This window comes from Megascapheus bottae, chromosome 20, assembly GCF_031878675.1.
Source record: "Megascapheus bottae isolate mThoBot1 chromosome 20, mThoBot2.hap1, whole genome shotgun sequence".
Classification (NCBI taxonomy): domain Eukaryota; kingdom Metazoa; phylum Chordata; class Mammalia; order Rodentia; family Geomyidae; genus Megascapheus; species Megascapheus bottae.
The window spans coordinates 40,771,093-40,797,929 of NC_143528.1; the positions used below are offsets into that span (position 1 = coordinate 40,771,093).

General features: G+C 46.8%; 3 protein-coding genes across 3 annotated transcripts; all 3 read right to left on the reverse strand.

Annotated features, from left to right (window-relative positions):
• Positions 1-1,212: 1,212 nt before the first annotated feature.
• On the reverse strand, positions 1,213-1,846 carry Defb136 (defensin beta 136). Its single transcript, XM_090353734.1, has 2 exons — positions 1,792-1,846; positions 1,213-1,385 (listed from the first exon to the last, which is right to left on the reverse strand). The coding sequence occupies exons 1-2, from the start codon at positions 1,844-1,846 to the stop codon at positions 1,213-1,215; spliced, it is 228 nt and encodes a 75-aa protein (XP_090209860.1).
• A 13,266-nt stretch (positions 1,847-15,112) lies between these two features.
• On the reverse strand, positions 15,113-17,172 carry LOC150049491 (beta-defensin 43-like). Its single transcript, XM_090353820.1, has 2 exons — positions 17,115-17,172; positions 15,113-15,267 (listed from the first exon to the last, which is right to left on the reverse strand). The coding sequence occupies exons 1-2, from the start codon at positions 17,170-17,172 to the stop codon at positions 15,113-15,115; spliced, it is 213 nt and encodes a 70-aa protein (XP_090209946.1).
• A 5,318-nt stretch (positions 17,173-22,490) lies between these two features.
• On the reverse strand, positions 22,491-26,624 carry Defb130b (defensin beta 130B). Its single transcript, XM_090353735.1, has 2 exons — positions 26,567-26,624; positions 22,491-22,672 (listed from the first exon to the last, which is right to left on the reverse strand). The coding sequence occupies exons 1-2, from the start codon at positions 26,622-26,624 to the stop codon at positions 22,491-22,493; spliced, it is 240 nt and encodes a 79-aa protein (XP_090209861.1).
• Between the last annotated feature and the right edge of the window lie 213 nt (positions 26,625-26,837).

The window sequence follows — 26,837 nt, forward strand, 5'->3', positions numbered from 1 at the left end:
GCTCTTGTTCTCATTCCCAGCTGAGAAGTGGTGCCTCTCAAAAGCAACAGAGCTGGATGGAGACTGTCTGGGTCTCCACGAAGTCACTGCTACTACTTATAGAATCTTTGGAAAAGAGTCTTCACTTGGACAAATGGAAAATCACAGGTTTTATTGTGAGGATGAAGTCTTTTTTTTTTTTTTTTTAAAATGTAAGCCACTTCAAGCCGCTACCACCCATGGTAATTGATTGTCTTAATGCTCAAAAAAGTCCTACTTCTGGGCTTGTGAACTTGTGTTATTAATGAGGTGAATTTGAATTGGAACAGGAGTTGGTAATTGGAGATGAGAGGCAGATAACAGAACAGGAAATGCATTTCACCACAAGACCTCCTTTAAAGAAGACTGTTGAAATTTTTTCTTTTTAGTGAAGCAGGTGGAATCTTGCCCCTACTCTGCCACCCATAGCTCATGAAGAAGTTCTTATAATTTTGTATAAATTGGGAGTGTATTTTTTAATTTATTTATATGACAGTCTCTCAATGTAGCTTAAGCTGTCCTTGAACTTGCAGTACTCCTGCTTCTGCCTCCCAAACGCGGAGATGATAAGTGTGCACCATTATGTCCATTTCACGTATTCTTCCCTTAATTACACTTTATTTTTGTTTATTCCTGTTTTTTTTTCTTTTGCCAGTCCTGGGCTTGAGCTCAGGGCCTGAGCCCTGTCCTTGGACTTTCTCAAGGCTAGAGTCTACCACTTGAGCCACAGCACCACTTCCAGCTTTTTTCTATGCATGTGGTACAGAGGAATCGTACCTGGGTCTTTATGCATGCTAGGCAAGCACTCTACCACTAGGCCAAACCCTATTCATGTTTTTAACATTATCTTGACGTGGTTATAGGGAATGGTCCCAATGGAACACGTCAGTGTCTGTGTATAACGTGTCTTGGCCCGTGTCTTTCATTCTGTCATCTCTCCCAGCCCCACTTGTCCCCGCACATTTCTCCCACGTCCATTGAGTGTTATGACCGCATCTGCCCACCCTTCCTGACTTCGTGAGTCCATGCCCCTCTCCTGAGGCCCCACCACTCCGCCCAACAACATGTAGTTCAGCTTCCTGATATCCATTTCCACACAACATGTCTTTTCCCTCAGCATGTATTTATTTACTACGTAAAAGCAGGCTGGTCTGCCTGCTTTCAGGTGCTTTTCGGTGGACTCAGAGGTGTTGGTCATTTTTCCTTGGCTTGGGGGGGAATGAATCTTTTCTGTTTCATACAACAAGACATCATGTTGTGACAGAATGCAATCCACGTCCAGCCTGGCTGACAGCCGAAGAAGCATAAACCATCCAGGGCATCGCAAGTCCGGATTTTAATGCCGTCATTACCGTAGAAACAACTCCCTGGGGGGAAAATGGAGAAGAGCCATCAGTGTGCAGGTAGCCTGATGCGACCCTGGGTCAGTCCTCCTTGTGGGTGGAGAGCTGCTCTGTGACTCACTTCCCCGAGCCCTGCTCTCACGTCCCTTCACCTCTCGGGGAGGTGCTGAGTCTAAGGCTATCTGGAACAAGCTGAGAGCAAACAGGCGTCTGAGTGGCGGCACACAGACCTGTGCCTCATGTTCCGAGGAGCTTGGGTGGGAGGGGAAGATGAGCATGGAGTCTGGAGATCAGGCATTGGCCCGCCATCGTTAGCCTGCGGCTTCATCTCACGTTGGCAGCCCCGTTGGTAGGTATAGAGGAATTTTTAAGGGTACCAGCTCTGGAGAAACCTCCACCCCTTTCGAGTTCAGGCACACAGCCCTCTTACCTGAGGGCAGTGAGATGACCAGGAAGAAGATTGAACCCCACACACACAGGCCCATGGCTGTGGAGGGCACGGACTCAGATGCTCCGGAGTGGGTGTGTGGAGGACTGCCTTTATAGAGCTGGTGTAGAAGGGGTGGGGCTGGACGCTGGCCTCTTCCTGGAAGGACAGACTGCGACCATCACAGCTTCTGCAGGATTAGACCAGGAGGAGTCCTTGTGCCAAGCTTTCCCACATACTGCAGGAGGGGAAGGGATTTACTAACGGGAGGCCACAGCCCAGGCTGCTTGTGCCAGGCCTGGACGTGTGTTCCCTCACTACAGGCAGGGGAAGTGCTTCCAGAGTCTCACTGAGAGTCCAGAGCCCAGAGAAGGTGTGTAAAAGAACACACTTTTTTTTTTCCCCCAGTCCTGGGGCTTGAACTCATGGCCTGAACACTGTTGTTGGGCTTTCCCAAGGCCAGAGCTCTACCACTTGAGCCACAGCAGCACCTCCAGCCTTTTCTATGTCTGTAGTACCAAGGAATTGAACCTGGGTCTTCCTGCATGCTAGGTAAGCACTCTACCACTAGGCCAAACTCCCTGCTCAGAACACAGCTTAATTCAAGACTTCGTAGGCTGTAAGCAAGAACTGTTTGCAGATTTTTTTTTTTGGTTTGTTTTTGTTTTGCTGGCCCTGGGGCTTGAACTCTGAGGCTGGGCACTATCTGGAGCTCTTTTGCTCAAGGCCAGTGCCTTACCACTTGAGCCACAGTGCCACTCCCAGCATTTTTTTTTTTGATTGATTGGAAATCAGAGTCTCATGGACTTTCCTTCCCTGGAGGGCTTTAAACAGGGATCCCCAGATCTCAGCCTCGGAGGAACTAGGATTACAGGCAGAGCTGTTCGCAGAGTTTTAAGAAGCAAGAGATTTCAATGTTCTAACTGGGTCCCGCTGTCAGAAGTTGGAGATGAGGATTTTTGTCTTCCAGTGCTCTTTTTGGTCACCTGACTAGAGGCAGAGGATGGCATGGAATGATGGATGGCATGGAATGATGGGGAAAAGGTCCCATTTGGGAGTGGATTGCTGGACCACTTCCTAGTCTCTTGCCCAGGAGGCTAGGTGGGTACGGAGTCAGAAGCCAGTAGAGCTGGGCCAGACTCCCCAGAGACACAGCTCTAGGGACAGGCTATTTGGCCTGCCAAGCGTGGGCAACCACGGGTGAGGGATCACAGGAAGATCTTATCTTGGATTTTCTTCTGCCCCTTGAGGCGAGCTTGGACGCCACCCACAGCGAGTGGAATGTGAGTGTGTAGTGTGTGGGCAGAGCACAGTTTGATTGGTTACGCTCCATTTGCAGGCACATGTCCTGAGAGGCACTGTTTGATCTGGAGCCTCATGTTCTTCTCAGGAAGAATCCTCTAGAGGGGAGCGCTCTCCCCTGGAGGGTTCTCAGGAGACCTGCACTGTGGTCACACGGAGCTCGGTTCTGATGCTGACCCCTGGGCCACCAAGCCATGGCCAGAGGCTATCCACAGCTCTCTCGTCCTTCCAGGCATGGGAGGTGACTGGACTGGCACAGAGGAAGAGAAGCTCAGGAGTGGTGCTGGGTCTCTGGGTCCTCCATTCATGTCACGTTGGTCAGCCATGCTTTGGGATCAAGGAAAGCCATGCCTTGTTGTGCGAGGGGGTTTCATTTTTGCTGTGTTCACATATGCATTCCGTGTAACTTGCCTGGACTCACTTCCTCCGTCACTCTCCCTCCCTTCTGAAGGAGTCCCCACTGGCTTCTCGCTCTGTGTCCACGCATGAGGTGCCGGGCCAACGAAAACCACACGGCCATCTTAGTCAATACCGAAAACAAATTCAATAAAATGTAGTTGAATTCAACATCCTTTCACACTCAAAAATGTGAAACAGACTAGGCTTAGAAAGAAGCCAACCATTCATGCCTCAGTGAAACAAAAGTCACTTATAAACCAGCACTTCATGTTATATGAACCAGGGAAAAGCCAAAAGTTTTCTCTCTAATATGTAGGGCAAGACAAGAATGCATGTTTATACTGTTCTCGTTCGGTGTAGTACCGGGAATCCTAGCACACACCACAAATGGTAGTAATCAAAACATCATGGTATCCACAGAAAAAGACACAGATCAATGGAGCAGAAGAGAGAGCCTAGAAACAAACCCATGCATCTACAGATAACAGATTTTTTTTTTTTTTTGCCAGTCCTGGGGCTTGAACTCAGAGTCTGAGCACTGTCCTTGGGCTTTCTACCACTTGAGCCACAGCACCACTTCCGCCTTTTTCTATGTATGTGATACAAGAATTTAAACCCGGGTCTCCGTGCATGCTAGGCAAACACTCTACAACTAGGTCAAACTCCTGGCCCCGACAACAGATTTTTTTTTTCTTTGTCTTCTCTTTTTTGGTACTGGAGATCAAACCCAGGACGTTGCACTTGCTAGACAAGTGCTTTGCCACTGAGCTACAACCCAGCCCCCGACAACAGATTTTTGACGAAGGTACTCAGAACATTCTGGAGAAAGGACAGTGCTTCCAAAACCTGGCGCTGGGGAAATGGCTGAATGGGTAAGGAAACCGTGGTACATGTACATAATGGAATTTTATTCAGACAGATAAAATGGTATTCTGCCATTTGTCACAACGTGAATGGAATTGCAAACCATGTGTTAAAGCAAAATAATCCAGGCACAGAAAGACAAGTAGCACATGGTTTCATCTGTAGGTGGGGCCTGAGGGCATGGAGCTCATAGAAGTTGAGATGGCAGGGTGAGGGAAGAGGGTCGGTGAGAGGGGCTCATGGGCGCAGGGTGGGGAGGGTGCAGAAAGGTTGGTTCATGGGTTCTAAGTTATAGTTCGCCAGTAGCAGGACGTTGCTAGGTAAGAATAACACGGCCAGCATCCCAACAAGCTACAAGAGCTATGGCAGTGGCTCACGCCTGCCATCCTTGCTGCTCAGGAGGCTGAGAGCTGAGGATGGGAGCTCCAAGCCAGCCTGGGCAGAAAAGTCACCCCCTTTTCTGCAGGACAGGAATAAAAGGCCTCCTCTGGTTCAGACAAAGCTAGGTAAGACTCTGGCTTTTCTGAGATCTCACACAGAACCCTCCACTGGTGTTTGTCTAATGTATTTGGCAATATGACTGAGAGTGAGGGTGAAGACCACATTTTCAGTGTCTTTGAGGCGCTGTAGTCAAAGAGAGACAACTTTGACCTTCACACAAATGGCAAGAATTGAGCTGCATCTGCACGGCAATCACCAAGACACAAAAACAAGAGAAAATCACTGTCTGTGCTTGCACAGGCTGGAGGGAGAAGTGAGATCTGACTGTCCCAAGTGATTGAAAAAACACAACATGTTCTCTCTCTCTCTCTCTCTCTCTCTCTCTCTCTCTCTCTCTCTCTCTCACACACACACACACACACACACACACACACACACACACACACACACCTGAGAGGCCCTCAAGAGCCAGGTGCACCATTTTTATTGCCTTGGATAAGATTTGAGGATACTGGAGGGTTGAGAACATTGTGTCAAGACAAATAGTCTCGGGTTGCTGGCTGTGCCTGAACAATTGCTCTCAAGATTTAATGGCCTTGTACTAAGTGCCCAAGGCACCTAGACATTCTTTCTTGCTTCTGCCAGAATCCTATAAGAACATGATTCTTTGGCCACTGAACTTACTTAGTGATCTCTTTCCTCTTCAGGTTTCTACCGCAGTTGTCACAGCTCAGGGGACCGTGGGAGGCAGGAAGTTCTGAAGTGCCCGTGGTGGATCTAGCCGTGACAAGCCTGAGTACTCACTTCTAGCTGCTACTCTTCCCAGCCTAAGGTTCGTGGCCAGCGTGGACACACTTCAAAGGCCAGGATCACTGAGGGCGTGGCAGAGAACCACAATGGCTGGTATGGCGGCAGGGAAGATTCCTGGACGATTATGTTCAGGGCTAAACAGACATTACGCAGGAAAGATGAGTCCTAGAGCCATTAATAAATCCACATCAACAAAGAGATGCAGGAGCTCATGTGTGTGATTGCATTCTGGTGTGTTATTAGAATGGGGCCTGTGGTACAGATGAGGCCACAGGGAGCGAGCCAAGTGGGGACCCAGGCACGTCTCTCTTCTGGACAGAGCTATTGAGCTTAAGAAACAAGACAATGTTGTTTTTCCAAAACTGTGTGACCTTATTTATCCCCCATTTTAGATTTCCTTGTATGTCTTGTTAATCATAGCCAGCTCTCTGTAAAAAGCCCCCTAAAAGGGGCTTTCCTGGGCCTGTGAATTAGGTAAACTTGGGATTTGGTGACCATTGATGGGTGACAGACACCCAAATCCAAGTAGATAAAAATCAAACAGCAAGACAGGCATTGGTGGCTCACGCCTGTAATCCTAGCTACTCGGGAAGCTGAGATTTGAGGATGATGGTTCGAAGCCAGCCTGGGTAGGAAACACTGTGAGATTCTTAACTTTAATTAATCAAAAGTATATTCTAGGTCGGTCTCGGTGGCTCATGCCTATAATCCTAGCTACCTACCCAGGAGGCTGAGATCTGAGGATCTCGGTTCAAAGCCAGCCAGGGCATCTCCAGTTAACCACTAGAAAACCAGAAGTGGCTCTGTGGCTTAAGGTATAGAGTGGTAGCCTTGAGCTGAAGTGCACAGGGACAGCACCCAGGCCCAGAGTTCAAGCTGACAATATATATATTCTAAGTCTCTATTGAGAAGACACATGAAATGACAACCAAGTCCAAGGGATTGAACCTGAGTCTCAACAAGCTTCTAGATCTACCTGCTAGTTTCCAACAAACAGGAGGACAGAGTTTCATAGTCCAAGGCATCCTGAGTGAATATACAGTCATCAGAAAACATGTTGTGGGAAACTGCAGAACTAGCGCTCTAGGTTCTCCAATAGATAAGTTACAGAAGAGGAAAAATAGCCAAATAGATACGTATTACCTGAGGAGGCTGAGCCTTCATATTTGTCACGAGTTGGCTTATGGCTTGAAAAAGATGCTGCCACCTCCCCTCCCCTCCCTGTGACTGGGAGCTTGGTTGATGACAGGGTCTGAACAAATGATCAGGTGAAGATGAGCCTTAGGCTGCTCCCTCGCCTGATATGACAGTGTTCTGCCGAGAAAGGCAGAACTGGGCACAAACTCACCCTAGCGTGAGGATGATCTGAGGACTCGAGGAGCACCGGCTGCAGGCCAAAGGAGTGCCCGAGGCCACCGAATGTGGGGCATGGAGTCTGAACCGGATCCTTCAAGCAGCTCTCAGGAGAAGCCACCCCTGTGCCAGCTTGGAACTGTGAGCCCACATTTCTGTTTGAACCATGAATTGGTGGCATGCTGCCCTAGCGATCCTAGAAAATGAGGATCCCTACGAGTTTGGGATTTGTTGCACTCAGGTGGAGAGAACAAGAAATACAGAAACCACGAATACATGAAATACTTTATATGCCGGTCACGAGAAGGGGGTCTATAAGAAAAAGCTACAAAAGAGAAGCTGAATTTGGGAAGTAGATGATGACGTTTTAAAACTATCTACTGTTTCGGAAGTGGTGCTGTGGCTCCAAGTGATAGAACACCAGCACTGAGCAAAAGAGCGCAGGGACAGCACCCGGCCCGGAGTTGAAGCCTCAAGACTTGACAACAAACCAACCCCAAACAACAACGACAACAAAACCCCAACTACTTAATTATCTATTTTTTGGAAGATGGAGGGGAGAGTGATAAAGATTTGCAGGGCACAGGAAGAGCATGTGAAAGCCTTGAGGGAAGAATGTTTGAGAATAGAATTAGTTGCTAATTTTCAGTAAAGAGAGAGAATGAATGGAAGAAACTGGGTTAGAAGAGACCAGAGCCCAGGCTGATCGCATACTGTAACTCCAAAGAAAGCCAGGGAGGGTCTTCAAATTATTTTAATGACTAGACTGTGTTAATTAGCAAATTAATGGTGATTATGGTGAGATCACTAAAGGGTTCTCTGTAAGGAAAATGCAAGGTCCCATTTTGAGGTTTGAGTTTTTTGAGGGCTGTATTGATTAGTGAGTGGTGGTTAATGGTTAAGATGTAAACATTTAGGAGAGACAGTGACTTTGCCTATTGAGTGAGCTGGTGGGTTTCACTGGGCAGCAGTGGTGGAGAAATGGGTGGGTGTGAGCTTCACTAACTCCGCAAGTGTTGTTTAGAACCCTCGTGTGCCCTGATCCTTCCGTCTGGGTTCCTCCAAACTCACATCCTCTTTTACTTACTGATTTTCTAGCTCCACTGAGAATTGCAGTTCTGCCTTTTACAGATGAATGTTTGTGCATGTGTACCAACAAGTTTCGTGTGTGTGAGACTTAAAGTAGCTGCTGTGCTTGTGCACACGGGCGGCGTGTTGCCTGAAAAGGGCGGTGGGACGCCCCTCTGGGGATGCAGTTCCCAGCACACAGCTGGCACCAGCAAGTGTGTGTTCGCCATGAAATACCGTCTTCAAAGTGGGGCCTTCTGCTCATTGGGCTGCTCAGTGGAGCACGCAGCTGTTCTTGTTCGCCAAGGCTCATTAGCCATGTGTCTCCCCCGCCCGCGAGAGTACATAGAGCGGGCCCAGCTGGCATCTCGGCTGACCTATGCAGACGGCTCTGCCATGACGAGCCTGCCCCTGGTCCTCGCCGTCCTTGCGCTGCTCTCCTCTGTTCCAGCAGGTAAAGTAGATGCCTCTCCCTAGGGATGAAGGACAGCGACGGGACAGAGAGCGAGAGAGTTCCCCCCGGGGGGAGGGGGGAGACAGGGACGCTGGGAGAGACAAAGGGGGGGGGCAGCAGAGGCTCTGGAGACAGTTTGCTAAGGCTACAGCAACAGAAGATGGATCTCTTCTGAGAAGACACTGGATTTTCATCTGGAGAGTCTATTAAGCTTGTGGGAAAGGTCAGGTTGATATTGGCACAGAGGGAGCAGAGCAGATGAGACCCTTTAGCCAGGGTGGCTCATGCCTCTAATCCCGGCTGCTCAGGAGGCTGAGATCTAAGGGTCGTTCTTTGAAGCCAGCCGGGGCAGGAAAGCCTGTGAGACTGTTACCTCCAATAAACAACCCAGAAAAAAACCCAGGAAGTGGAGCTGTGGTTCAAGTGGTAGAGCGCTAGTTTTAAGCATAAAGAAGCTCAAGGATAGCACTCAGACCCCGTGGTCAAGCCCTAGAACTGAGGGAAAAATCAAAGACAAAAACAAAAAAACCAACCAACCAAACAGGACCGGTAGGTTTGATGGAGTTGTGGATACTTTTTCTTGAGGACTCTCAGAACTTTCCCCTCCTCAAGTCAGCTAGCTATGGAATCTTTTCTAGGGAAAATGTCCTGAGCAGAAGATACAAAGCATTCAACAAACATCTGGCACTGTTATTACTTTTCAGCATTTCTGTTCTGTGGACAGAAGCAAGTAACTGGACAGAAACCAAGAGCTGACTTACGGTCCTAGCATGAGGGGTTTCAAAATGGCGCTGCTTGTGGGTTTTGGCAGACGGCTCCTACCTTCCTCCCCAGACTTAGACATTCGAATTATGATGTCACTTAATGGCCAGGTATGACATCTGTAGAAGGCAGCGAGTGATGAGAGCACTACCTGCTTCCCCAGAGAGCATGCGGGACAAATTTGACACGATTATTTTCACATAGTGACCATTCTACTACACAGGCCCAATTCATGTATGGAAACAGCCAGTGGGGAAAATAATAAGATACAGCCCCACAAGGCTGGTGTGACTCAGGGTTCCCACCCCCACATCCTCACAGCATGCCCTCCCACTGTCCCCCCCCCCACATCCTCACAGCATGCCCTCCCACTGTCCCCCCGCCCCCACATCCTCACAGCTTGCCCTCCCACTGTCCCCCCGCCCCCACATCCTCACAGCATGCCCTCCCACTGTCCCCCGCCCCCACATCCTCACAGCATGCCCTCCCACTGTCCCCCCGCCCCCACATCCTCACAGCTTGCCCTCCCACTGTCCCCCGCCCCCACATCCTCACAGCATGCCCTCCCACTGTCCCCCGCCCCCACATCCTCACAGCATGCCCTCCCACTGTCCCCCTGCCCCCACATCCTCACAGCATGCCCTCCCACTGTCCCCCTGCCCCCACATCCTCACAGCATGCCCTCCCACTGTCCCCCGCCCCCACATCCTCACAGCATGCCCTCCCACTGTCCCCCTGCCCCCACATCCTCACAGCTTGCCCTCCCACTGTCCCCCTGCCCCCACATCCTCACAGCATGCCCTCCCACTGTCCCCCGCCCCCACATCCTCACAGCATGCCCTCCCACTGTCCCCCTGCCCCCACATCCTCACAGCATGCCCTCCCACTGTCCCCGTCTTACTCCTGGGTTTCCAGGGCACTCAGGTCTTCACGCCTGAGAATTACCAATGAGATTGATGTGTGGGTTTCCGATATCTGAAACCGTCTCATTCTTTCATCCCCTAGAACTCTTCTGAGTCCCTGAGCTGGGAAGACAGTGAGGCACTTAGCAAAACATTGTACAACATAGGCTAAGGAACTCTAGATAGAACCAGAAGCTTCTGCAATGGTAGTCCAGCGGTCTTTCTTTCTCTATGCCCATGCTTTGGAAATTGCTCACTCAGACGAGGCATGCCTGCTGCATGAGGCTCTGCTGACCCACATCTGAATGGCCTTTCCACCACCAAGGAAGCATCCAGCCCTCTGGTACCCCTGTGTGGACTGGATTTGTGACTGGTGCCATTGTGGAGCGTGGGTGCAGATAGCCCTGAGTCTAACCTGACCCTGACCACCTGATCCAGCACAATGCTCACTGTAAATTCACCTTTATTTCTCTTGGCAGTTAGAAGCGGAATTAATAATGACATCAGACGAATGTACCATTTGTGCTGGGCAGAAAGGGGTTCTTGCAAGAAAACATGTTCGACAGGTGAACTCTTTCATATTCTCTGTGATGATGTAGACCTGTGCTGCATAAAAACAGCAGATTTACCTCTTCTGACGGATCCCGACATCTTAGATCGATGAAGTCAGGTGCAGAATGGTTAAGTGCTGTGTTGTAACTAGCTTGATTAAAACGCTACACGCACCCTTTGTGTTTTAAGTCTTACATGCTCTTATCAGTTGCAACACTGTGTGTGTTTGGGGGGAGGGGTGGGAATAGAATAGTTTTCTCTTTGTGATCTAACCCGCATGCCTGACTGATTCTTGGGCTATGGGACAGAGCAAGAAAGTCTTAAAAATATGTACTTATTCTGGGAAAGTGACTTCTTTGGACACAAAAAGGTGTTCGCAAAACACACACACACACACGCGGATGGACAACTCTTTCTGAAGGAGCATGTGACACCATACATTTCTAGTTTAAAAGAAAATCCAGACATCAGTGGTCAAAATTTAGCGGGTCAACTTTGAGCTCATTTGATTATCAAAATTTTAAAAAGCAGCAGTAAGAACAACGAAATGCACCCAGAGTTAGAAAAAAGGGAAAACACTTCTCCAGGGTGAATCTGACCCAACCCCCAACCCACTTTTCCTCATCTATATCCATTATGTTGATTCCACATCATGCCTGCTGTCAGCTGTGCCCACACCCTTGCTATTCTGCCTTTCCCTGACTTTGCTTTACTAATAAACTTTCTTGGTGTCCACCTTGCTGTCTCCTCACATTCTTTCTTGTGACAAAGTCACACACTCAAGGTCCTCCTTCTCTTGGACCCCTCCTTCCTCCAGCATCGCTGTTCATCACCAGTCTCTGATCTGGTGCGGGTCTTCTGGCTGAGGCACTCTCCAGGGTAAGTGCCATCGGGGAACACGTCTGTTGTCGTCTTCTTCGTCTTCTTCTTCTTCTTCTTCTTCTTCTTCTTCTTCTTCTTCTTCTTCTTCTTCTTCTTCTTCTTCTTCTTCTTCTTCTTCTTCTTCTTCCTCTCTGCTCCTGTGCTTTCTGCTGACCTGGCTCTCAGCAGGTCTCAATCCATCTGGCAAAGGCCTAATATCCAACATGTACAAGGACCTCCAGGGATGGAGCTGATGCAACTTGTGGGCAGGGACACAGGGGGAAAGTGGGAGGAAAGTGAAGCAAGCGGTGACCTTGTTCAAGATGCCCCACCCTCATCACCTGACTTAGGAATGGTGACTCCTTTGTACAACTCAATCATAATGGTCAAAAAGAGGAATCAGGAGCATCAGTGGACACGTGGTGGCTTTCCTCATTTTCATAATTTTGAGGATATAAAACTTATTGGAACCATACAGTCTATAGTATTTCATTATCACACTCTGGGCTAAGTAACTCCAATGTTGGTCTGAATAGTTCGATTAGTATAGTATAATCCAATGAGTGCGTACAGACAGTTGCTCACTAGTTATTTGTTTGATTAGTCATTTATTCTCTGGCCAGTTTCTTTCTCTTTTTTTTTTTTTTTTGCCAGTCCTGGGCTTAAGATCAGGGCCTGAGCACTGTCCCTGGATTTTTCTCAAGGCTAGAGCTCTACCACTTGAGCCTCAGCACCACTTCTGACTTTTTCTAAGTGTGTGGTACCAAGGAATCGAACCCGGGTCTTTGTGCATGCTAGGCAAGCACTCTACCACTAGGCCAAACTCCCAGCTCTCAGGCCAGTTTCTATAAATTCTGTAACTCAGACTGCAGAGGTACTGATTTGAGTATGGTAAAGATATTAACTATGATGAATTTCTAGCCTAGACAAAACAAATAAAGGAAGCATAAAATGTCCCTGAGAGTAGAAACAGACAAATATTACTACATCTTTGTAACATGAAATGCTCTTGTAAATTTGCAAGCAGGTGAGAAGTCTCACTGTAACTCAATGCCTTTGAGTTAGGCCCACAAGCTTGGAGACAAGCTTCAGAGTGAACAAATCTTAATGTTTCTCTATTTTCATATATGAGACAGTGTTAGAAAATAGCCACAGGATTTGCCTGTTCATAGACGCTCTGAGTCAACACACGCTGAATCCAAGTCATCAAGTCCTGGAGAACTGACCTTCGAGGAAAACGACTGTCCTCCAGGCTGAAGCTGGAGTCAAGCTTGTATCATACGCACATATATGTACCTTAGCAATCCCCAAGGCACAGGATTGATGTACAGTGGTCTGTCAATTAATAAGTAAAGAGAGTGAATGATTATTTAGTAAATGAATGGACACTGTCTACAGGATGGGGCTTTACTAATGAGAGTGGGGAGGCAGCTGTCATGAGCCAGGCACTTTACATCTTATATGTGTGGTTACTTGGCAAGATGGAAGGCCAGGGGCACGGAAGCACTCTGGGAAGCTAAAGCCTAATAGCTCTACAACGAATCAGAAGTTCCTCGGCCAATGACAAGCCATGAGAACATGTCAGGGACTCAAGAGAATGTGTTGATTGTCTCAGGCTGTGAATCATTGGCTATAAATCATCATGGAAGCTCAAGGATGTCCAAATGTGTTTTCTCTTGTTAATATGGGATTCACCAGTTAGAAACCAACTATAAGCTCACGTCTAAGAATGCAAGCAGTCTTTAAAAGCTTCCTTTGTTTTCTCATGATTTTGTTGATTTTGGCTATTATATATAGTTATATTCGTAGATTAGAGATAAATGGATAGCGACAGCAGCATAGGACTTTGGGAAGGACATGTATAGTGCCAGCTCTCACGAGTCAGGCGCCTTTCCACATTATACTCTGGCACGTTCTACAGTGGTGTCCTTTAACCATTGCAAAGCCTTGTGTTTAGTATTAGTTCCCTTTTTCTCATTTTTTAATTAAAGAATTTATTAACATTGATTTTTTACATCATATTTCAAATGACATGTTTAGCAAACAAGTATTCAAGAAGGGAATCTCTATATACAATCACAGGCTCTTAATTTCTAGAATGTAATCAAAATTTCTTTTTCTCTTTTAAACTGAAGAAACAATCACAGAAGCTTAGCTTTGTTCAATGAGCAAGTTAGAGAGCCAAGACATAAGCTTAGGTCTTGCTGACATCACAGCGGAGTGTTGCCTTTTCTGTTTTGAAAACTAAAGAGTCTTCGGGGGTGAGTGAAGAATTGCTTGTCTAGATGGCGCTTCTTCAGGGTGATTCTCCTCCTACTGCTCACACTGGAGGGAGGGCTATGCAGGGAGGAGAGGCTTCCTGGCAGTGGGCTTGGGTGGCTTTGTGCATACTCTCAGACCTCTCAGGCCTGGGGGCACTGAGCACTGGGCAGGCACGCTCCCTGCTCCCTGTTGGGCAGGTGCCATCCTGTCTGACAGCTCCTCCCACTCTGCAGATGTGGGGGTGTGGGGGAGGGAGGCCAGAGGCCAATGTGCCTTTACATTCACAGATGAGTGAAATTCATATGTTTAGTTTTTATGTGACAATGTAAATTAGGAGTCTGTCAAGAAAACCCATAAAATATTAGAAAGGACACATGACCCCTGACTCCCCGCCCCCAGGGACGGGGCTGTGTTTCTTCAGAAAGCTTCCCCTGTGCCTAGTTTGTAGTCTGCACCCTTGGACCAATGTCTCTGTTTGCCTACTGCCACACACTCTGTTTCTACTTCCACGATTTCAACTTTTTAAGAATGCTCTTGCCATGAAGAGAGGCACATGAGGTGATGGCTGTGTTAGTTTGCACCATGTATATATGTATCCCAACATTCTGTACCCTATAAATATGAACCGTCACTAGTTTTTAAATTGAAAAGGAGATTCTCACAGAAACAAAAAGACTAACAGGATGCACAAAAGTGAAAGAATAATGCAATAGACTCATATAGTATATTCCCCCATATATGGTGTTTTCTAGTTACAACCACAAGGGTAGAATTCCACAGCAGACTCTAGACATGTTGCTCTTTCGAGACCAGCCTGCTTCTGTCAGCAGCAGTCTTTCTGTTTTTGTTTGCTAGCCCTAAGTTTTACACAGTCTGGTATATTCACAAAGCAAATAGTCATTTCCACATTCCAACCCGAACCAAAGTGATACCTTTGCATAATGAATGCTGCCCGATTCAAGAGATACTTTCCAAGATGGTTTGGGTCTTCAGGCTGATCTTACCTTCCCCAGAGAGGACGCCCAGTTCATTTTGCTAATGGCCTGAGACATAGTAGGCTAGGTTAAGACATAATGTGCCGTGGACGTGAGGGAAGTAAATGTAAAGATGTACATATGAAAATAGAGTGGTGAGGTTTTGTAAAATGTGTGTTTATTTTATCCTGATTGTTTAGACATGCAGTTATTGGGACATTTATTATACCCATCATATTAACCATTAGTGGATAGATAAGGGCATTTTGGTCACCTTTTGTTTATTTTCCTGGAATCCCAAGAGAATATCATTAGACGTTTCACCATTTCTTTTTCCTCTTAATTTCTGATTTCTTTGTCTTGCAGCAGATGCTCCAGTCTTCACAATATCTAACTGAATACTCATCAGCATTGCACTTCATCCTGCAGCTGTAGTATCTTGTGGAGCAGCCAACATTAAAAATGAAGGTTGTGGCTTTGAAAAAAGAAGACAAGTTGTGTTATACTATATTGCTTTGATCTCTGCAATGCTTCTGCCAAAAAACAGCTACAACAAAGAACTAACTCTCCTGAAGCCCGGCTGGGTGGCTCACACCTGTCATCCTAGCCACTCAGGAGGCTGAGATCTGAGGATCAAGATTCAAAGCCAGCCCAGGCACAAAAGGACCTAAGACTCTTCTCTCCAATTAACCTCTAGAAAATGGGAAGTGAGGCGTGGCTCAAGGATAGGGCAGTAGCCTTGAGCTGAAGAGCTCAGTCAGGGACAGCGTCCAGGCCAAGTTCAAGCCCCATGACCTACAAAAAAAAAAGATAAAACAAATCCACTCGAGAAAGTGGGGACATGGAGTACAGACAGGTAATGATTCTTCCATGAAGAGAAGAGAGGAGGGCCGGGAGCCTAGCCTAGTGGTAGAGTGCTAGGTTTGAGCAGACAATGTCCAAGCATAGTGCCCAAGCCCTGAGTTCAAGCTCCAGGATGAGAGAGTGAGAGAGTGAACCAGTGAGAGAGAGAGAGAGAGAGAGAGAGAGAGAGAGAGAGAGAGAGAGAGAGAGAGAGAGAGAGAGGAAGAAGAAGGAGGAGGAGGAGGAGGAGGAGGAATGAGGTGATACTGAGACGGGCCCATCTTTTCATTGTTGCTTGGGGATTGAAGTCAGAGCCTGAGCACTGTTTCTGAGCTCTTTCCCTCAAAGCGAGTGCTCTCCTCCTGTGAGCCCCAGCACCACTTCCGGTTTTCTGCTGGAGCTGAGTCTCCAGACTGATGCCTGGCTTTGAACTGACATGCTCAGATCCTAGCTTCCTGAGTAGCTGGGCGGGCAGGTGTGAGCCCCGACCCCAGGCTAAGGAGTGGTTCTCATGAACACTGCCCCTACCTAGTTCTGCTGAAACGAATGATTGGGTTGGAAGTTGGAGATTCATGATGCAGGAAAGAAGCTGGATTTCAGAAACGGCAGCAGCCTCACACTACCCTTCAATCTCAGCCTCCTGACTGGCTGCAGTGTTTGTGGCGTGAGGGCTGAAGAGCCTTTACCATTGCTGGTTCAGTTTCTCTTGGACCTAGCGGCTGCTTAAGAGCATGGTGTTCACTTCCCATGAGTTTGTAACGTTTCTGAAGTTCTTCCTACATGATTTATAGTTTCATATCGCTGCGATTGGAAAACGTGCCTGGTGTGATGTGTCTCCTCACATGTGCTGTGGCTTGGCTCATGACCCAGGTGCACTCGCGGACAGTGCGTGTTTCTGCTGTTGGAGGGGTTGTTTTACACATGAGCTTTTGAGCTTTTTCCTCTAAACTATGGTTCCCGTGCACTGCTCTCTCATTGAATTTGTATCTGTCCACTGCTTGAAATATCAATCCCCTCCTGTACTACACTGCAATCTACGATTCTTTTCATATGAATTAATATCTGCTGTATGCTCCCCTATAATCTCAGTGAAAGTTCTTTCTGAGGGCCCATCGATGTACTTGGCACCAGTTCTAGAAGTTCCAGTGAGCTCACCACCTCTTCCTCACACCCTCTGCCTTCTTCTCATTGCCAACTCCCACTTTCCTCATCTCCCCAAATTTCTTGGACTCTCTGTGTGTCCTCCAGCCTCCCTTAGGTCAAACACAAACTCCAAGTCAAAGTTCCTGTGCTAAACTGACAAAAAAAAGAGCCACCTGATAAATACTGTCTTTGATAGCAGCTCTCTAGCCTTTGTTCATATGCCCTTCTTTGGACAGTAAAATCTGCCCTTTTCTTATATTTTCAGACTCTTGGAAGACCTTGCATTCTCTCTCCCCTCTGTTTTCTTAAATCTGGAATGCACAGCTGCTGTCTTACCTGGAGAAAGCACAGATAACAGGGTGAGGACCCTGAGGAAGGAAAGCAGGACTCTCATGGCGAGTGGATGGATTCCAGAGCCAGCAGGTGCCATGCAGAGAGCTAGTCCGTAACGGGCAATCCGCACCAGGCCGGGAGCGGAATGTTTATTGAACCTTTCAGTAGCAAGAACATTTCTGTGTTCCAGTGAAGCTCTGTGTCAGAAGGCAGAGGCTGTGGATGTGACCAGCCGTCACTCCAGGTACACTTATTACATGCCGGCAGGGTTTGGACAAAGGTTGGAAATACTCAGCATAGACAGTTAGAAGAAGCAGATGTGGTGCAGGCTGGGAGATTTGTTCTGTTGAAACATCAGCATCACCTTGTAGGTTCAGGAGGAGCTGAGAAAGTTAACATCTAGAGAGTCAAAGTATTTATTTCCTTTACCACCTCCCTCCTCCTGGGAAAAGGGAACATAATTAAACAATGATTAAATTAGAAGTTGTTGGGAGCAAGAGTGGAATCAAACTGTACTTTGATTTGCATCAGATAATTGCTTGATTGTCTTATTGTTTTTTGGCCTTCTCCTGTTCAATTGATCTGAGATTTACCATATGAATGTAACCCCCAACAGTTCCCTGATTAACCATCTGGATGTAACACCTGGCAGTGCCCTGGTCTCAAGAAGGGATATAAGCTTTGAGTTGAGAATAAACGGGGAGCAGCAGTTTTTGCCTGGGCTGCAGACCTCCCGGACCCGATGTGTTTGTCTCTCTTCTATTTTTTCCAGTCCCTGCCTCCTATTTCAGGAACCCCAATTTGCTGCCGGTAGGCCCCGGCAAGAAGTTATACAGGTTAATGGAGATGCTGGGCCACCAGCCTGGGTCCTGGACACCTTCCCCCCACATCAGGTTACAGGGCCAGGGCACCTGGGCCTGGCCTCCCCAGGGCTCTAGAAGAACAAAGGATGACTTGAAGGCCACAGAGTGTGGGAAACTTGTTGGAGATCGTTTCATTCACTGCCACCAGAATTGATCTGGAATCTTCACCAGCACTGCATACAAATGCAGACTGTCCAGTTTTTCCTCCTCCCTCCCTCTCTCTCTCTCTCTCTCTCTCTCTCTCTCTCTCTCTCTCTCTCTCTCTCTCTCTCTCTCTCTCTCTCTCTCTCTCTCTTTCTCTCTCTCTCTCTCTCTCTCTGTCAGTTGTGGGGCTTGGACTCTGGGCCTGGGCGCTGTCCCTGAGCTCTTCAGTTCAAGGCTACCACCCTATCCCTGTAAGCCTCAGCACCACTTCTGGTTTTCTAGTCATTAATTGTAAGATAAGAGTCTCTAGTGCCCAGCTGGCTTTGAACCTCGATCCTCAGATCTCAGCCTCCTGAGTAGTTAGGATTACAGGCCTGAGCCACCTCACCCCGCCGTTTCCAGTTTTTCTTACGTGTCTGTGAGCTCTTAGCTATTTAAGGAAGATTTAGGAAGTTTCGTTTATATTGTGAGGCAGTAACATTTCTGAGACAAAATCACTGAAGTCCTTCATGGAACAGGAAGAGCAAAATCTTCAAGGATCTTTTGACATCTGCAAACATTTGCTTTGGGGTCTGATGGGTGTAGAGTTAGAGGCAGGCGGCCCGCTTCCTAGGAAGCCTGAGAACAGTGATTGGAGCCGGGAAGAAGGGAGGGATGGCAGCCACTGACCCTGGGGTAGGCTGGTACCTAGCCCAGGCTGGAACCCTGTGAGTGTTGAAACGTGCTTTCCCTCACACTGTACAGGGCTTCAGTGGTGGACGACGCAGGGGAAAGACAGCGACCAAACTCTTCAGTACAAGTTGTTACAACAAAGGCGACAGGAGTTCATTCACCATCAGATAATGTATTTGACCTAAGAATTTTGAGTTTCACTGAGATTAGCTTGCCACAGAGGCACTAGTCAATTAACCATTTATAATCAAGTATTCATTGTTCTCCTCTCTCCCTCTCCCTCCCTCCCTCTTTGCTTCTATTGTATTGCTAGGGATTGAACCCAGGGCCTCCTGATTTATTCAGCAAGTAGCTCTACCACTTGACCTGTACCTATAGCTTCCCTTATTTTTTTTTTTTTTTTTTTTGTGGGTCACAGGGCTTGAACTCAGCCTGGGCACTGTCCCTGAGCTCTTCAGCTCAAGGCTACCACCCTACCCTTGAGCCAAGCTCCACTTCCCATTTTCTAGAGGCTAATTGGAAATAAGAGTCTCAGGTCCTTTTGTGCCCTGGCTGGCTTTGTACCTTGATCCTCAGATCTCAGCTTCCTGAGTAGCTAGGATGACAGGCGTGAGCCACCAGGCCCGGCTTCCCTTACCTTTTTATCAATTACAGTTTTGCTAAATCTGTAGTAAATTTTTATCTGTATAACATAAATAGACATAGATAAATCATGTATTCAATATTTTTATTCCATTTCTAAATACATATTTTTATTTTAAAGTCAGAAAGCCATTAAATCTGCATGATAATAAATACAGTGTATTGCTGGGTACGGTGGCTCACACCTGTAATCCTATCTACTCAGGAGGCTGAGGTCTGAGGATTGAGGTTCAAAGCCAACCTGGGCACTAACGAATGTGAGACTTTTATCTCCAATTAACCAGTAGAAATCCGGAAATGGTGCTGAGGCTCAAAGGGGTAGGGTGGTAGTCTTGAGCTGAAGAGCTCAGGGACTGTGCCCAGACTTAGAGTTCAAATCTCATGACCGACTAAATAAATAAATAGATAAATAAATAAATAAATAAATAAATGTAATGTATTGCTCTACCACTTAAATAATCCTTACTATTTTGCTTTATTTATTCTAACCTTTTTTTCTCTCTCATAATTCACTTGTTGCTTTGTGTATACCACTTTATTATTTTCCCATGTCATTTTTCCCTGCATGGTACTTTGAAATTATAATGATTAATGCCTATTGATTGTACAAAATAAGGGGCTTCCCACATAATTTTATCCATGAGTATATCCTGCTTTGATCATTTCCGCCCTTCTGAATACTGTAAAGTGGTTATTTTAATTTCTACGTAATAACTTATGTAATGGGTATCCCATAATCGGTGTAATCCTTCTCATATAGTTGGCGTTGCTCTGAGTGTACCCTGACACGTGGCTCCTGGAGCTGAAGTACCATGCTTAAATAGAATGAGTGGCCCTTTAGTCTGTAGGCCTTTTGTTGACAGGAGAATGTTAATACAGATTGGTTTGGAAAAGGGAGTATAAAAATGAGAAATTGTGCTAATAAAACTAAGAGAACAAAAGAGAATTAGGAAGATGAATGAAGAGGAAAATCAGGGGTGGAGAATGCAACCACAATATGCAGGGCATATCCTGGGAAGCCAGGATAGCTGAGGGAGGGGACAGGCTGGAGGGACGTGGGAAACTGTGGAAGGGAAGGGGTGACAATGGTTTAGATGTGTTGTCCTCACGAACTGACTTAGAGCTGTGTTTTCCCCTTGTTCTGGAGGGCACTGGGGTCCCAGGCATGTTGCAAGTCTCGTGAGGTCCTGTGGTAGTGTGGGACCTGAACAGTGACCGCTCTCAGGATGGCACTGTCCCACGCCAGCAAGGACCTTCTCTGAGGCAGAGATGTGTGCAGACCCCAGCCCCCTTCACTGGGAAGCTAGCCTATGGAGGACCGATTCCCCTGTAGCTAGAATTGCTCCGCTCTGCTGCTTTCCCCTCCCTCCTGCCTTGGCCAGGCCACCAGGGTCACGGCTGTCATACCTCCGCTCTTTGCTCTTCCTTTCATTATTTTTCAGATCGGGTCTTATGTCTGGGCATAGGGCTAGCCTAAACCTGCGATCCTCTTACCTAAATCTGTGCAGCAGGGACAGCAGGTGGGCACGCCAACCCAGCTTATTTGTTGAGATGGAGTCTTGCAAATATTTTGTTTCCCTTAGGCCAGCCTTAAGGCTGAGCTCCACTCCCCACACAGCGGCATTGCAGGAGAGCCGCCAGGTGATCAAGACCATGTGGCAGACAGAGGAGCGACAGGATGCTTCCGATGGCTGCGGTGACAAAGCTGCTTGCACACGATTCTCAGCAACAATGATACACATTTATAAATTCCATTTTTGACTTCTATCTCCATGAATATTATTCGTTTGTCCATTGGTGCTATGTCCATGCAGCTGCCGTCAGTGTATCCGTTTATGCCTGCAAACACCCTTGCTATTTTATTGTGCAGTGCCCTGTCAGGTGTTCTGCCATGCTTTTGTGTTTTCCAAATAAATTCTGTCTTGTGTAAACAAACTCCTTTTGCAGGAATTTTAATCTTTTTTGATTTAATTACTTTTTTATTTGGTCAGTCGTGGGGCTTGGACTCTGGGCTTGGGCTCTGTCCCTGAGCGTTTCAGCTCCAGGCTAGCCCTCTAGCACTTGAGCCTCAGCACCACATCCAGTTTTTTAGTGGTTACCTGGAGACAAGAGTCTCGAAGACTTTAGTGCCTGGGCTTGCTTTGAACCGAGATCCTCAGATCTCACCCCCCAACCCCCACCCCGAGTAGCTAGGATTACAGGCGTGAACCACTGTACCCAGCTTCTTTTTTGATTTTAACAAGTGCAATTCTGTCATTTGGGGTTGTGTATTTTGGGATCGTGGCCCCGATTTATGTGCTTTATTCATGGTTTGTGCATGCTAGGTAGATGCTTTGTCACCAAGCTGTCCCCTCAGCTCTAACAATGGCGCTTTTCCAGAACCACTTAAGGAACAGTGTTGATGTCAAATAATCAGATACTACCTATTGTTATCTTATACTCATTATTTTTGTACAGTTTAGTTTTTGTCTTTTTTCTTAGTTATTCATACTTTGTAAACATATTTTCAGGATATGAGGTGATAGTGTATGACTCAGAGTAATCTTACAGTTTTGAAGAGGCCAGTGTATGCATTAGCAAGAAATGCCTCATAGTCTGGAGCCTGGCCTAGTGGTAGAGTGCTTGCCTAGCATGCGTGAAGCCCTGGGTTTGATTCCTCGGTACCACACACACAGAAAAGCCCAGAAGCGGTGCTGTGGCCCACGTGGTAGAGCTCTAGCCTTGAGAAAGCTCAAGGACAGTGCTTAGACCCTGAGCTCGAGCCCTAGGACTGGGAGAAGAAGAAGAAGCTGAAGCCAAAGCTGAAGAAGAAGGAGGAGGAGGAGGAGGAGGAGGAGGAGGAGGAGGAGGAGGAGAAGAAGAAGAAGAAGAAGAAGAAGAAGAAGAAGAAGAAGAAGAAGAAGAAGAAGAAGAAGAAGAAGAAATAATATCCCAGGGACCAGTACTTATAAAATTAGGATAACATTTTTATTTCCAGTCTAAGAGGAAGTTTGGCTTAACTGAAGTCTACAAAATGTGTCTGTATGTTCTGGAGCCGCGTCGTCCCTGTTTGCCGGGTCTAGAGAGGTTTTGCCTTGGGCACTGGTGTTGGGTAGGGATGACTTATCCACCACTTCCGACAGCACACAGTGGATTTGTCGCAGACACCCATCTTATATTCCGTGCTCGTGCATGCTACGCTAACGCAGTCTCCTCTCAACTGGGCACATCTCTTTGTCCCTGGGACCATACCGGCGTTTCCTGTGCAGGAGGAGATGGGGCATTGTTCATTCACCATCCACACACTGGAAATAATCACAAAGCCCGTTCCTCCCTCCCAGGAAGAATGATCTGAACGTAATAGTCCCCAGGCGAAAGGACCAGATGCAGACACAAGAGCAGGGCTCTGTGTGGAGATGGGGCCAGGAGCGGCTCCTCACACCCTGGAGAAGCCGGCTGACTTCTAAAATGGTAAAGAGGTGTGATCTGACCTTCACCTGGGACACCACTGGCTGCTGCCAGGACTAGAGGTGGTTTCGAGATTCACGAGGGAGGGCATGGCAGGGCTAAATTTCCTGTGCAGTGCATCCAATCCTACGACGATGTAGGAGGTGCTGTTTTGAATGTAATCATCGTCCTTCTTTCTCTCAGGGTTCTTGTGCCATCTTCATCTCCTTCTCAGGAAACCTCACCAGCCATTCAGAGACGCCTGCATTCCTTTCCCCAAGTCACAGCTATTTCAGAAACAAATTCCCTGCTGTTCCATCTTCCCAGAACAGCACAGGTCACCATACAGTGAAGACACTTACACACCCATGTTCACCGCCACACTAGTCACAATAGCCAAGTAGGGGGACAGCCCAGATGCCCTACAACAGAGGAGTGGGTCAAAGAAAGTGCTAATCATACACGATGGGATTTTACTCATCCATAAGAAAGCATAAGCTTATGTCATCGGCAGGGAGATGACGGAGAATGAATCAAGTTGAATAAAGTAAGCCAGGCTCAGAGAGAAAACATCACGCAGTTTCTCCTATATGTAGAAGCTAGGTCTAAACTACACGTGGTCATGGAAACTAACACGGGAGCCTATGAATTTACGTATAGACTACAGACGGTGCTCTTTTGTGTGGGTCATGGGGTTTGAAACCTGGGTCTGGGCGCTGTCCCTGAGCTCTTCAGCTCAAGGCTGCTGTCCTATCTCTTGAGCCACAGCACCGCTTCCACTTTTCTAGTGATTCATTAGAAATAAGAGTCTCACAGTCTTTAGTGCTTGGGCTGGCTCTGAACCTTGATCCTCAGATCTCAGCCTCCTGAGTAGCCAGGATTATAAGCAAGAGCCACTACACCCAGCTTAAAGGAGGATACTCTTAAGGCCGATCCCAAAGGCACAACTCCTCTGAATATCTAACATACTGATTCTCAAAACAAATTCCAATTGATGGGAATATGAGGTTTTTGTTGTTGCTGCTATTGTGTGACTTTGTTTTGTTTTGTCTTTAGGAGGGTGGGCAAAGGGTGGGCACAGAAATGGAGGGAGGGAGGTGAACAATTGCAGTTGTGTTATTCAATATCACTATGTAAAAATTGAATTATGCAACTTGTGGGCAGGGACAGGAAGGGAAAACTGGGGAATGGAATGGAGGGGGTGACATTGCCTGAAAAGAATTATACTCATTACCTGGCTTAGGGAGTTGTGAACCTTCTGTACAACACATTAGTAATAACAATAAACTCATATTAAAAAAACAATGTCCTTAGTTATTCAGTTCCCCATGTCTAGAGATGGATGAAGAGAATGCTTCTCAGAGATGGAAGTTATTATTCCTTAAATGTATCCATACATGTTTTTCCCTCATACTGGGGCTTGAACTCAGGACTCATGTTCTTTTTAGCGTTCCTGTTCAAGGTTGGCACTCAACTACGTGTACCTCTATTTCTGGCTTTTTGCTGGCTAATTGTAGATAAAAGTCTCACAAATCTGTCTACATGGGCTGGCTTTGAATTGTGATCCTCAGATCTCAGCCTCCCGAGTTGCTAGGATGACAGCTTTGAGCCACCTGTGCCTGGCTCCACATGTTCCCCTTTTCTTTCTTTCCTTTCCTTTTCTCTTTCCTTTCTTTCTTTTTCTTTTCTCTTTCCTTTTCCTTCCTTCCTTCCTTCCTTCCTTCCTTCCTTCCTTCCTTCCTTCCTTCCTTCCTTCTCTCTCTCTCTCTCTCTCTCTCTCTCTCTCTCTCTCTCTCTCTCTCTCTCTCTCTCTCTCTTTCTCTCTCTCTCTCTTTCTGTCTCTCTGTCTTTCTTTCTTTTTTTTCTTTCTTTCTTTCTTCTTTGTTATAGGGCTTGAACTCTGGGCATGGGTATTATCTCTGAGCTCTTCATCTCAAGGCTAGCACACTATCACTTGAGCCACAGTACCACTTTTGGTTTTCTGGTAGTTCATTGGAGATAAGAGTCTTAGGGATTTTCCTGCCCAGGCTGGCTTTGAACTCTGATTGTCAGATCCCAGCCTCCTGAGCAGTTAGGCTTACAGGTGTGAGTCACCTGAACAGGACTCAGATAACATTTTTATGGCCATGTCCCAATCTGTGGATTGATGAACACATCATTGATGTGGATGAGAGAGAATTGACTCAGTTTGCCATGTTGCTACCACTTGTATAATCTCAGCAAGATTCATTAAGAGGTGTGATCATTCTTCTTCTTTTTTTAATCTTTGCCAGTCCTGGAGATAGAACTCAGGGCCTGGGTACTGTCCTTGGACACTTTTTGCTCAAGGCTAGCCACAGTGCCACTTGAGCCACAGTGCCACTTCTGCCTTTTTCTGTGTATGTGATACCAAGGAGTTTAACCCAGGCTTCATGCATGCTAGGTGAGCATTCTACCACTAGGCCAAACTCCTGGCCTGATGACCATTTTTTATCTAAAATAATTTGATCATTAAAGTGCCTTCTTATATCGAAATAATTATCATTATAATTTTACATGAGATGTTGCTTCAAGTGTATGTCAATCCCATAGTTGTTTCTTCTGTCTAATTCTGAGAAGTAAGCTGAGACACGGATATAGTTCATTTAGGAAATGACAATTATGTCAAGCAGAGCCGAGACCAAGAGCTAATAAGCGATAGTACTGAAATCATTTAAGAGATGAACAAAGGAGGACATGGATGTTTCGTGATCGCAGATGGTATTCTGCGAGCTGTGTTTATTTCAGAATACAAGAATTTTATCAGTTCCTACTAGGCTCTGTATGAAGCAGACACAAGGTAACGATATAGTAACTCTTCATTTTGATTCTGCACTTGAAAATTCAAACGTTTGATTATGGGCCTAAGGTAAAAGTAAGATGTTTTAAATGCTTCCTACATTATTTACTTTATAATTTTTGCCATTAAAGTCTCTATCTACTGTTTACAATTATCTCACATTTCCTCTGCTCCCAAATTTCTGTTTGTGTTTTATAACTCAGTGCAATAGTTTTCTCATTTGCCTCATGGACAGCTTTACATTTATTGCTCATGTCCCGTGAGGATCTTCTTTTTATTTTCACTCATCAATCAAAAGTGAAGACCCCCTGGGCACTGGTAGCTTATACCTGTAAGCTTAGTTACTCAGGAGGCTGAGATCAGAGGATTGAAGTTCAAGGCCAGTCTGGGCACTGAAGTCTGTGAGACTCTTATCTCCAATTAATCACTAGAAAACTGGAAGTGGGTGCCGTGGCCCAAGGGGTAGGGAGCTAGCCTCGAGCTGAAGAGCTCAGGGACAGGGCCCAGGCCCAGAGTTCAGGTCCCACCACACACACACACACACACACACACGCACACACACACAACACTGGTTAAGAGACCCTTGTTTGCTCTTTTCTGGGGAACTGGGACCCTAGCAATGGCTATTGCTTTATACACTAAGCCTCAAGAATTCTTGTCAAGGCTTCTGCACACCCATTTTTCTACTTGGCTCCCTTTTCCTACTCACAGAGATCCCGAATCCTATTTTCTGTTGGCAGAACTCCCTGCCCTGCTGCTTGCTTTTGTCTTTTTCCATTCTAAAGGAGACGTTTATGAACCATGGGCCGTCGGAGGCCCTCGGAGTATGATGTGTAGAGCGCGGCACCCAGGACCCCCCTCCACAGTCTGGCGTCCGCCCACCTGCTTACCTCTGGGTGCTATGGTCACAAAGAGGAGAAGGATGGGTAGAAGGGGATGGAGCCTCATGGTCAGGCGCCCAGAGGAGCGGCCAGTGACCTCGAGGGGACCATGAGCTTTTATTCACTTCCAGGGGCTCAACTTCCTCTTGGTCAGTGAAGCTGAACACATAAAAAGGTGAAACCACGTCTGCTGGAATGCTTCCAAATTCTAGAGTCCTGAAACTTGGTGACAAATTAACCTAATTACAGGAAACCAAATGGGTATATCACTTCCTTTCTT